General features: G+C 33.9%; 1 protein-coding gene across 1 annotated transcript in view; it reads left to right on the top strand.

Moving 5' to 3' along the window:
• CSMD1 (CUB and Sushi multiple domains 1) overlaps positions 1-13542 on the top strand; it is a 966006-nt gene that overhangs the window by 762437 nt on the left and 190027 nt on the right. Inside the window, exon 22 of the mRNA XM_065730794.1 lies at positions 11405-11574. Within this exon, the coding sequence (XP_065586866.1) occupies positions 11405-11574 (170 nt within the window). The remainder of the gene's footprint in view (positions 1-11404; positions 11575-13542) is intronic.

The following is a 13542-nucleotide window of genomic DNA, read 5'->3' as shown; positions in this document are numbered from 1 at the left end:
ATCAGTAAATATATACTGAAGTTGAGTAAACAGGTCTTTTTTTTTTTTTTGTGAGAAGCTCCGGGATTGGATTATTATTATTATTATTTTAATTTGTACAGTATTGGTATATGATTTGATGAGATTATTTAATCTTCACAATTTGAAGTGAATCTGATCAGCTTCTATTGACATAATGCTTCTGAAATGCCAAATAATTTAGAGGCAGGTGTGTGGAATTATCTTGAGATGATTGTTCTAAGTACAATTTTATTTCTTTAAGACACTCACCTTTGGATTGTTTCTTATATTTATTATGAAAGTACATATCTCTTTATCTGGAAAATCTTGAATGTTGTACACTGTATATTATAAAATGCACACATACATTTTTTATGGTAAAAAGAAAAATATTTGTAATTATGATTTAATGACATGGGCTTATACAATTAATGAAAGAGAAGCCAGTATCATATGGAATTTGTTATTTTTTGTTAAACTGAAGATTTACATCCCAGGCCTAGATTATTCTTAGAAAAATCACTGGCTTTTTAACACTGTTTGAGTATGAATGCTGAATAACCAGGTACACATCATCATAGATCAATTTGAAGTGTTCATATTTCATTAGAATATTCACTTTTTCAGTTTGAACCTGGCATTCAATTTTTCCCGATCTGTAAGACTGCTCAACTTTTCTATAGCTTTCCATGTGTGTGAATAGAAAATCAGTTACTTATTTTTCTTTTCTTTAAGAAAATATTACTGCTAATTGTATAATAAAGTGATTATTAATAAGTAAGCTTGATCAAGATATCATCAGGATATATCCATGTGTATCTAAAACTGAAAATAAAACTATTGTTAGAGCATGTTTACTGTTGTGACTACTTATGAATGAAGTTCTTTAAAGTACCTGATTATGATGCATTAAGTCAAGATCTTAATATTAGTACAAGTAGTTTTTTTCTAAGCAAATCACTGCTATGTTTTCAGGACTGACAGAAGAAAGGTGGGTTTTAAGAAAGAAAAATGTTTTTACTTAATATCTGCAATTCCTTTCTAGAGATCCATATAAGAATACAGTGAGTTTGTTAAGAAGTGTGACTCTTCATATATTAAACAAAAATACAGGATGTCAGAAGTATTTGTTTATGTAAATAATTATAGTCTCTGTCTCAAAAAATCTTAATCCAATTCAAACAAAGAAAATAAAATTCTTAAAATATAACCACAGTTCTGGTAGATTAAAAAATCTCTAGATATTATGAAAAAATATATATGAGACATGAAAATATGTGAATACAAAATGATGCAAAGTTATTATCTAACTCCTGAAAGGACAGGTAGATACTATGAAAGTACATCTGTAACCAGCTATCAATTACCAAAAAGTTCCATTACTATGAATTGAGTACTTAGTCTGCCTGTATTTTTTAGTGGACGGGATTCAGATTCTGAATGCGACTGTTTTTTGATCAGTTGCATACATGTGTGCAAGATTGAATTCCTGATAAGTGTAAGTAAATTCAGCACAGAAAGCCTAGATTTCAGGGTCTGCTTTCCAGTCAGATAAATCAGTCTCCAGACACCTTTTAGATGCCTAAATAAATGAGTTACTTCTATTAGAATTTAAAATTTCTCAGCTCTGGCAATATGTTTTTGTTTTATGTAAGCTTTCTTTTTTAAAGATACACTTTTTACTAATTATTAGTAACAATGCTATTTTTTTAAAAATTATCTGTTGATTCCCAAATTCATTACTTATTACTAGAGATACTACATTACTTATTATTCATTACTTATTATTAGAGATATGTTAGAATAAGATAATATTTAGTAAGTATAATTAAATTAATATGGCTTAGTTTTGAAAAATTGACTAGCTATATAATGGAGTTCCATATACACTGGGAATTGTGCTAGAAGCCCCTACATCCTGACAGGGCAGCTGGAGAAGCAGAGAAGGTCCTGACTCTATGTAAGCACTATTCATCAGTAGAATCATAGAATCACAGAATGGCCTGGGTTGAAAAGGACCTCAAAGTTCATCTAGGTTCACCCCGCAGCCATGGATAGGGTCGTTTAGCACAAGACCAGGTTGCCCAGAGCCACATCCAGCCTTGCCTTGAATGCCTCCAGGGATGGGGCATCCACAACCTCTCTGAACAACCTGTTCCAGTGTGTCACCACCCCGAGTCTTAGTTTAAAACCATTCCCCTTGTCCTAATACTATCAACTCATGTAAACACTTGTTCCCCCTCCTGTTTATACTCTCCCTTCAAGTACTGGAAGGTCTCAATGAGGTCTCCTCAGAGTCTTCTCTTCTCCAAGCCAAACAAGCCCAGTTCCCTCAACCTTTCTTCATTGAAGAGGTGCTCCAGCCCTCTCATCATTTTAGTGGCCCTCCTTTGGACCTGTTCCAAGAGCTCTGCATCTTTCTTGTGCTAGGGTCCTGAGGCCTGAATGCAGTACTCCAGATGGGAACTTACAAGAGCTGAGTAGAGGGAGAGAATCCCCTCCCTCTCCCTGCTGGCCACCCCTGTTTAATGCAGCCCAGGATATAGTAGGCCTTCCAGGCTGCAAGAGTGCACTGCTTACTCGTGTCCAACTTCTCATCCACCAGGATCCCCAAGTCCTTCTCCTCAGGGCTGCTCTCAAGAAGTTCTTCCCCGAGTCAGTAGAAGTACCAGGGGTTACCCCAGCCCGAGTGCAACACCTTTCACCTGGCCTTGTTGAACCTCATTAGGTTCACATGAGCCCCCTTTTCCAGCCTGTCCAGGTCCCTCTGGATGGCTTCCCTTCCCTCCAGTGTATCAACTGCATTACTCAGCTTGGTATCAACTGCAAACTTGCTGAGAGTGCAGCAGTTCCATTGTCTATATCATTAATAAATATGTTGAAGAGCACTGGTCCCATGACCAACACTTGTGCAACACAACTTGTGACCAGCCTCCATCCAGACAAAGAACTGTTGATCACAACCCTTTGGCTGTGACCAGCCAACCTGTTCTTAATCCATCAAACAGTTCTCTCAAATTCATACCTCTCCAATTTAGAAAGAAGGATGTGGTGAGGGACCATGTCAAAGACTTTGTAGAAGTCCAGATAGATGACATCTCTCACCCTTCCTGTGTCCACTGATGCTGTCACTCCATTGTAGAAGCTCACCAGATGCCATTCAATTATTATTCCAGTGTTTTTAAGAAATACATGTGTATTCTTCAGAAACATTCATTTGATTAGTAATTGTGGTTAAGTATTGTTATTGATGCTGCATCCACGTATATATCTTATTCCTATTTTATCATCTGTTCTGATGTAGTTGCAAATGTATGTATACATTTATGCTAATTTTATGTGAACAGACTGCCCAAATTACTCTTCCAGTAATTGCTACTTTTTTCTCTCCCTGTAATTGTGCAATTCTATTACAGTTCCACTTATATTTCACGGTCGACTACTTTTTCTTGAGGACAAAACCCAGCTTTTAGTGATTTGGTTCCCACAGATTACAGATTCAAAACCAGTGCCCCTAGGCACTTACACGGTTCTGCATATCTTCAGTGCTATGCCAACCTCAGGGACTTCATGAATATTGAAGTCCAGAAATGAGGTGGATCAACTGTCGATAACAAAGTTAAAGTCTACCTAAAGGACACTGTTGCTATCGCATTTCTGACTCCTCTTGTCTTCACAAAATTTTTGAACAGTAACTACACTTTTTATCTGGAAAATCTGTTATTAGGACAGATTGCCTACACCTCATTAGTTCTTCATCTCCCTCTTCCTTAACTTGGATTTCCATTCTGTTGCCTAATTTGCATGCTGCTTCAGTCTCTTTGCCTGGGTTTTCTCTGTTCACTGTCTCCCTAAGAAACTGTGACAAGTTTTATCTGGGATAAGTCTCAATAATATTATTCTTACAGTGATTTGTTAATTTCAAAGTAGCCTTTTATGGTATACGTATCATAGAGTTTAAGCATAAATTACTAATAAAATAAACTTGGTTTGAGAGAGTTTTGATTTTTTTTTTAAATTTTTGTATAGAATGTTCAAAAAAGAAGCTGTGAAAAACTTCAAGGATAAAGCTCAAAACAACAGCTACTAAATGACTTCATTTCATACTAAAGTGGCATTGCTCTTTTATTACATTTTAAATAGTGCTTGCCTTTTAATGGTTCATTAATACTTCAGTGAGTAAAATCCTTACTGTGGTATTGTTCACTGGCATTTAAATTAATATCACATTAATTTATCATGTTTGGTTGTTATAGTAAATAATATATGAATAATTAATGACAGAGTGCTAAAATAAATTGCTGACAGTTAAGAAGTTGTTTCTTTTTAACAATTTTGTTAGTATTCATTGCAAAATCACCAATTGCAATTAACATACTATGTCATACTGTAGCTTGAGTTAATTTCCATGGAGACTGAAACATAAGTGGGAACCTTGTTAGCCTAAATAGTTTGAGAGGTTTCTTTGAGACCCTTGAGATTTGGCATTCATTGTTTTCTTTAAATTCATTGTAGCGTAAAATTTAAATCTAAAGTTCACTTTCGAGATGTCAAACTAAGTCTGAGAATTGCTGTTCATTTTTAGCTGGTGTTTATGCAGAGAATAAACTCATTTAAGTTATGAGGGGCCACTTATAAGTGAGAAATTTTATAGTGTTAGTATTTGATTCTATAAATCTTCAGACTGCATTAAGGATGTGCAGGTATTCAGAATCCACCGTATTTAGGAACTTTGGTTTAACTGCTGTCACATTTAATTTGTTAAATTTCTTGTAGCATATAATGTATTTAGTGAAATTATTTAAAACATTTTATTTATGTTATTTAATAACATTAAAAATTTCTGCTTATTCATTTTATAATGTTGTGCTTTTATAAATGCAATTGAGTTTTCTGTCACTGCTAGAAAATTAGACCTGTTCAAGTTAGCCTTTTGAGTGTTACTGTCAATTATTCTTCAAAATAAGGTACAAATTACAGATTTTTTGATATCTGTAAAAAAAAAATTGAGAATTTGACATGAGCTGGTGCATGGTGTCCATTCTGAATCTATTTTCATAATGAAAAGAAGGAGTAGTTTGGATATGAGACATAATTACCTTAGTATGAGTCCTGAACATTACATTTTAATTACCTGTAGTCAGAAGGAGCAAGAATTGTTTTGAGAGATGAGAGGAAGAAAAGGAAAAGTTACTTCTGAGCACCAGCTGATTAGTTAAGTTTGTGTATGTCTATTATTGTGAAATATTTACTGTATATTAAAAAAAACTGCTGTTGACTATTCTGATATGAATTTAAAATCTAGATCCACCAGGTTTACAGTTAGGTAAACTTGGTGTTTATTTGTAGGCTAAAACTAGTCAGGCAAAAAGTGAGAAGTGGGGCAAAAACAGTACAGTTTAATCATCCATGGCACACACTTTCTGGGAGGAACCACTACAACAGTGATTTAGAGTTCACCAGTGCATGTTGAAAACAAGAGCACTTGTGATAAAAGGGCGAAGACATGGACACATCAGCCTGGCAGTGTGCAGATGAAAGGTATGTGGCTCAGAAATTAAAGACTGGCTGAGGAATTGGTAATGACACATTACAAAGGTCAAGGCATAGTGCAACAGAGGTTCTTTGCAAATTTCATGCACACATTGGTTTTAGGTAACATTAATGTGAATAGGAAGCTGCTGCTTCTTGCATTGCTCCTGAGTTTGTATCTGAAGGTGTACTTGAGAGCGGTCATATTGTATCTGCATTACTAAAGCCATGGGCTTTAGAGCCTCCTCAATCAGTCAGTTAGTTCAATTACTAACTGTCTGAGCTCAACTTGTTCTCATATTTTATGACCTGCTGCATCATTTTGTAAAAACAACAAAGGCATTCTCTACTCAGTAGAAGAGCTTTGCAGCAGGGAAGCCTTTAAACTGACAATGTACTACTTTTATTTGATCTCTGCATTGAAGATCTGTTTAAAAGCCTGTCAAACCTTTTAGCAGGATGTATGGAAAAGTAGTAAAGTAAACTTCTGCATTAAACAAAGTTATTGTTACATTTTTACATGAACTGTATTTCAAAGCCTTTCTGGAATATGTGGATTTATTTTGCTTTGTAGCCTCTGTGTTCATATTGAGGAATTGTTTGATGATCTTCAAAAGATCCACCTTCCAGAGTTTCCTTTTATCTTGCTATAAGTGAGACAATGAAAGAAGAAGAAAAAAAGTTATTTATGTAAATAGAATTTAAGTGACTTTATTAAGAAAAGAACAAAGAATGGAGTCAAGTGTCTGTTCCAGACTGACTTCTTTCCCTGCAAGACAATGAAAGAACAGCTTAATAAGGTAGCATTATTCCAGTCTGCTGCAGTCCTCAACAAGGTTATAATAGACTAATCAGAAACTAGTGAAAGTAAAGCATATGTAATTCCTCCTCTAAAACTTCTTACCTTTGGATATAGGTCTTATACACTGGTAGTATTATCCATGGAATTCTGAGGTAGATATTTTTGATTTCATAATAAATAATAAAAATTAGCTTTGAAAAAGACTTGAAGTTAAAACGTTGTAATAAGGAATTTTGTTAATCTGCATTTACCTGTTTATCACATTTTGAAACATAGGCTCAATATCATTTTTCCTTAGAAAAATGAATTTAAACAGCCTTTCCTTTTAGATGCTGGAGTTTGGTAAACTTCCATGATTTGGCAGAATTTAAGAGCCTGTATTAGTGCCATATGACTAACTAGCAAGTGTAGAGAAAATTTAATGTTAGTATATGCTATCTTAAGCTTTTTAACAAACCACATTAATTTGTAAAACTACTGGTAACAAACCTACATAGAGAGTTTGGAACTTTAGATGTTAGATAATCTATTTGTCCTTTAGAAACAAAATGCACAAAGCTCTGTCACGATATGAGCACATTATTTTTAATAAATTAGTTAAATGGTATAAGTATTCATTACAATTCAATCACAATATATTCTAATAAATAAATAAGAGTGTATTATTAAAAAATGTTATTCTTAAAATACAGATGCTTAAAATCTAAAGTTTAATAATGGGAATAATGATACATATTTCTTCTTTTAAAATGTCTGACTTGTTGCCTTATCATTCTAATTCAAATTTGAGAACTATATTAGCTGGAGTACTTAATGTGAGTTAACACATCAGATATGTCACATGAGATAACATGATTGTTCAGTGCTGTTGCGGTATTTAGAATGTAAATATTTTACAGTTTAAATAATGTTTTATATTTAAATCATCCTTTTTATTCATAGACCATTTCCAATTAATCAGGTTCATTTAATACCAAAACAACCTCTTAATTTTATGTATATTGTTAGAACAATATTAGGTCCCATTATATGTTTCTTCTACCAGAATGTACACTTCTTTCTTTCTCTCTCAGACTCAAAAAACATTGTCTATGAGTTATGGCAATTGTCCTATGTCCCTCACACAGCAAAGAGAAGTTTCTCTTCTGAATGGAAGCTTCTTTTCTTTTCTTTTGACATCTAAAGAATTAGCAGGCTTTTGTGTTGTTGACATAAAATTCCCTATTAGATTTGTCTAAGTTTTAACTCTACTATTTATTCTAGATATTTTAGTGTAGAAAACATGGCATTTCCTGTACTGCTGAGTAAAATTCTAGTGCATAAATAAGGGGAGATATGGAAAAGGTTTTCCTGTTGATGAACCCAAGTGCTACATATTTTTGTTCATGGCTGCTGCTCTAAGTTTCTAAACTCTCATGCATTTCTAGATTGCAATGTGAAGGAAAGGTCCTACAAATACTCAGCTAAAGTTCTAAGATACTTCACGTATCTGGGCATTGATCATGAAAGAGAATTATTTTAGGTATTGGGCACTAGATCTGTGAAGTTCCAGACGAAGACCAAAAGCTCCAAAGCTCTGGAAAGAAAGGAATCACCTATAGATTGAGCTAGCGTTTATCTGAAAATAAACAAGCAAACAAATACATAAATTATTTAATCTCCTCGAGGCAAAGCATTTGAGAGATCCAGTTAAAATGACCATCTTTGATATCCTGACATTAGTGAAAAGTGACAAGAAAACCTTAAACAGAACTGTCTTATCTTTTGGATAATTTTCCAAATCAGAGAGGGAAACTGACAAAAAAAGAAAAAAAAAAAAAAGCTTGCTTTTCTTTAGAAATTCTTATGGGGGCTGAGTTGGTGATTTTCAGCAGATATGAGGTGTGTTGAAAGGCTTGACTGGAACAACCTTTTGGTGTGATTAAGAAGGAAATGTCAGGTTTTGATATTTGCAAGTTATCTGAGAAAAGGTAATATGCACTTATAAGAGAATGTACTTGGATAGGACAGGTTGTAGGTACATGAGTGCTGACTTGATTTAGAAGAATTTAGCATTGTAACTGAATTTCGGTAAATAACTCCTTGATTGCAACAGAAAGTGGCATAACTGCTTATTTCAGAATGTAATGTACTTTAGAAGGGTAGTAATATTACATTAACTTTATATTCTAATCTTTGTTACCCTTGATTTATATATTAGTATCATTATTCACAAATAAAAGTAGTCGTAGTGTTGAAATTAGAAGCATACATTTATCAGAATAGGAAATTTGGCTATTGAGGAAGCTTCATTGTGCAATTTTTCTGTTACTGCATGTGCCTTGTGGTTAACCATGGTTAACATCCAATCACTGAAACAAAACATAGAATGCTATGTGAGCATCATGCAAGAAAAACACAGTATTTTAATTTTCTGCTTCAACATTTTATTTCTAAATTTAATTTCTTTGTGGGATGAAAGTAATGGGATACCAATTCAGCCCCGATGGAAAATAAATACTTTATCAAGTATCTTTAGCAGTGTGCCCTGCAGCTCAGAAGACCAGTGCTATCCTGCACTGCATGAAAGATTGCTGTGTTTCAGGCTAAGTGTTTAAGGCTTGGTTGGATGGTACTAGAGGCAACCTGATCTAGTATTTAATCTGGTGGTTGGCAACCCTGCTTGCTGCAGAGGATTTGGATTGTGATCATCCTTGACATGCCTTCCAATTCAAGTCATTCTATGATTCTCTTATGCCAGCATCTTTTTCCATGAGGATTACATAGAGTAGTGATACTGTAAACCCAAGAATAGTCTAAATTTGTCTGACATTCTTCTTGGCACTGCTTTGAACTACATTTTATGAACTTAATTATTTCCACCTACTTACTCAAAATCAAATGCAAAAATAGCTATATATGCACATTTACACACACAAAATGTGTTTATATGTAATGTGGATCTCATATTTGACAGATATTTTACCAAAGAAGTGTATATTATATACAAGCATATATATAATATAAATGAAATATTTAATTCATTTTTCAGTCTTCCAATATTCTTTTTAATTTTTAAACAATGTAAAGCCACTTTAGACTTGCATGCCGCCTTCCCTTATGGAGGAACAGTTCAGCTATCTGAGGTTTGCTGATGGGCTAACTTTAAGCACTCTGCCTTCTGTTAAATGCAGTGCTCAGGTCTAATTAACCTAGGAGGAGGAGATACAGGTCTAAATAATCTAAGAGTAGGAGATAAATATCTGCTTTAATACAGAAAGAGATTTCTAACTTGTTTGTTAAATCAAGGATCCTGAGCGAGTTTATGGTAGATTTCCTTCTTCGCCTTGCCTGAGGGGAGCCCAAACATAGCAAAGAAATACTTTGACTGTGACTATTTATTTTTTTGACTTCCTTTTTTTACTCCTCTTTCCTTCCCATTTTCATGTATTCTTCTCAGTCTTACGGAGTCACAGAATTGTAAGGGTTGGAAAGGACCTCCAGAGATCATTTAGTCCAACCCCCTGCCAAAGCAGCTCCCTAGCCCAAGTTGCACAGGTAGGCGTCCAGGCAAGTCTTGAATGTCTCCTCAGAAGGAGACTCCACAACCTGTCTGGGCAGCCTGTTCCCGTACTCTGTCACCCTCACTCTTCCTTCTACTTTTTCCTTCCTTTCTTTCTTCAGTTTAATTGAAGAGAGGAAGTACAGAATAATTCACTGGCTTCGGCCTCTTCAGATGTGAAAAGCTCTTAACTTTGATCGTGTGTGTCAAGGCCTCTGAAATTCAAATCCAAGATTTTTAGATATTTTATATGTAAATATGAAACATGAATCATTCCCTGAATATGTTTAAAATAATTCGTTTTCAGATCATGCTTTCAGATCTTTCTTGTGTATCTTCATACTGTGTTTTCACAGTGATTCTTTACACATACAGTGGATAAACTATACTCCTCTTTACCTAAAACTGTAAACCCATGCTTCCAAGAATGAATATCATAATGTCCTATAAGCTCTAAGTATATTTTTAACATTTCCAGGAAAAATAAAGAGATAATTTTAAACAGTAACCTTTTTTTCTCTAAAAAATATCTGTTGGTTTATGATTATACATGAATGTCTTATTTTATTTATGCCAAACTCTCAATAAATTCTGTATGATGATTAAGTGAAAACATGGATTCAATAATATATATTTTATCCTTAGACTGAAAAATGAGGCATAAATAAATAAATTTCCTTAAAAATGGTACATTAGTATCTGTATTTTCCCTTAACTGAGAGTTTTGTAAGGTTTTTTTAGGCCCTTTTTTAGTCTCTTTGAATATTTGTTTGAACAGTGTATCAATATTCTTTTTTATTTCTTTGGATGTTTTTGTTTCTGTGATGAAATTTACACTGAAGATTTGGAATAGCTTTATTAGTCTTTATTTAGAACTCAACCTGAGCCAACAGGCCTAAACACATCATTCTTCCTATACTTTAATCTTTTCTTTACTGTGAAGTAATAACTAAAACTCTACTCTTAAAAGAGCCTTTAAGTTCATGCTACAGTTGGCTGTAAAAAGGACTGTCCCACTATTTACCAAAAAAAGAAGGGAGCTGTCTGCTCGGTGCTAACATCAGTAATCGTTGATTTGTTTTTTTGTTTTTGTTTGTTTGTTTGATATATTTAAATATTTCAATTCTTTTGATTTATTGCCACACTATCTCAGCAGATTATTCTCTGCTTTTTCTAGTACTCATTTCAACAGAACAATTTTAGGGAATTTCTATGGAATCCAGCTGAGCTGAATTACAGATCACCCTGATGTGAGGAGCAAGTGATAACTTGGGGCTAGATAAAAGCTCTTAAGTGCACTTTATTTCAGTGAAGTGCTGGAGATAGCAACTTTGGTAGGACTTTTAGGTGTTTGTCCAATAGATGACATCCAACAGAAATGTGTTTTTCTTAGATAGGTTTAGTAAGTTAGTTAGAGTTACTGTAGAGGCTGAATATTTCTGAAAATTACCTGTACTTTCTTGAAATGGATAATTCACTTTTTTTTTTTTTTTTTTTTTTTCCCCACCAAATGTGTCTATTCTCTTTAGCTGAATGTGGAGCCACTGTCTCTGGAAATGAAGGAACATTGTTGTCTCCAAATTTTCCATCTAATTATGACAATAACCATGAATGTATCTATAAAATTGAAACAGAGGCTGGAAAAGGGATCCATCTTAGAGCAAGGAGCTTTCAACTTCATGAGGGAGACATTGTTAAGGTAAAAAGAAAACTATTTCATTTTCTGCCATGCTCAATGTTCATGTTACATGATTGACTCAACTTTCAGTATTACCTACTTTATTCTTCATCTGGTTTCTCACATTATATCTAAATTCTATGCGTATATAGGGGATATTAAATGTCCAACTGTATTTATGGAAATATTAGAGTATTTACACTGGATATAAATATGAGAATATAACCTAAAATGTGAACTTGGATTTTGAAAGCTAAAATATGTGTGTTATTTTGTATGCATGGTAATGTTTTTAAATGTAACTGGGATTGCTTTGAAGGAGGTCAGTTTTTAATAGTAGATAGAGCACTTATTTCTTGTCTTGTACATAACAGCTAGTTTTAAAAAAATAAATTAGTTTGCTTATTTGTATAAAGAAGGCAGCCAATATATATTATTGTAATTGCTCTAGGGACATTTTATTTCTCTAGATATACTTGCATGAGCAGTAGTTGGACTAGATGGTCTGATTCTACAATACTGTAATGCTGACTAAAACTTTAAATACAGAAGGTGGCTTTCTTTCACTCTTACTTTGTATGTAACCTTTTGAAACACATCCTAAATAACTGCAAATTTTGAAAATGTACTTATCTGCAGTTTGACCATAATCTTTTTTATTTAAATAATGGCTACATATTCTTTTATGCACTGAAAATGACACTCATTGGGAATGTTGAGCATATACTAAAATTACTTTTTCAAGTTTACATCTCTAATTTTTCAGATTAAATTGATACTCAAATCACTGAATGCTGATAATCCAGTTAGCAATTTGATGACTGGGGATATCAAGATATCACAGCAACTCGTTATCATGTTATTTCTAACCCGATCTTACTATTTTTATTTGTACTTTGTACATGTACTTTAAAGATAACTGTATTGTTTTTTTTTCTTGCCATACTTCTATTATTCCATCTCCTTTTGTAAATGGATGACAATTTTAATACATTTCCTGCATTTTCCCTTTACGTACTGTCTTTACTACTACAGACATGCTTCTCTTTGTTACTACATTTCTTCTTTTTAGCAAGTACAGACTGGATTAAGCCATGAAATATGCAAATGATTAAAAATCTCAAACAGTATTCAAACATTCCAGTTAAAAGAACAGTATTTCTCCATCTTTACTCGTAAGTCAGTGTTAATAAATGCCTCCAGGATTGTGTCACCGTGCTGAATGAAGTATTGCAAGATCTTTACTTAGGGCTTTCTTTCAGATCAGAGTACTAAGTAAGTAAGCAAAGTATGTAGTTTATGTTGTTCTTTTCTCCCATATTCCTTGATTTGGCAGTGTAGATCCTATAAAGCTCTGAATAGATTTGGCAAATGCAGAAGAAGAACTTATTTGATTCCTGAGTAGCTTGGATAATGTACTTAAATTTCTGTGTGGAGCTGTGGCTGTTCAGCCAGGAGAAGGGAAGGCTCTGTGGAGACCTGATAGTGGCCTTTCAGTATCTATAAGAAAGAAGATGGCAGAGTCTGTTTTGATAGGACAAGGGGAAAGGATTTCAAACTAACAGGGAAGAATGAACATATGAAGTAGTTTTTTAGCAGTAAGAGTTGTTGAAGTGGTCATGTGGTCAAAGCAAAATTTTAAAAGCATTTTGGTTAGGGATGCCATAAAGTTTGAGAAAATATCTATGTTTGATTGTAAATATTTTTACTATCAGAATGTGAGAATACAGTTTAAGAAAATCCAGTCAGCATTTAGTTCTCCTTCAGGTGACTGTTCTTACATTCCAGTAGCAGATACACATGCATTAGTACCATTGCTGGGAGATTTTTCCTCACAAATAACAGTAGCACTGTCATCTTCTCTGTGTGTTTTCACCCTAGCTACTGCAAGCACTTCTGTCTCAAATGTTCACAAATGCTTGGGAGAAATAAAGCGTCTCTAAATGTCCTGGATACATTTATCTTAGTGCACTGAACAATGCTGTGATC

The sequence above is a fragment of the Cyrtonyx montezumae genome, unplaced genomic scaffold (genome assembly GCF_038088225.1).
Source record: "Cyrtonyx montezumae isolate F1298 unplaced genomic scaffold, pur_monq_1.0 scaffold_13, whole genome shotgun sequence".
In the NCBI taxonomy this organism is placed as follows: Eukaryota; Metazoa; Chordata; class Aves; order Galliformes; family Odontophoridae; genus Cyrtonyx; species Cyrtonyx montezumae.
Note: the sequence above shows the minus strand (reverse complement) of the source record. Positions and strands in the feature narration are given on the sequence as shown.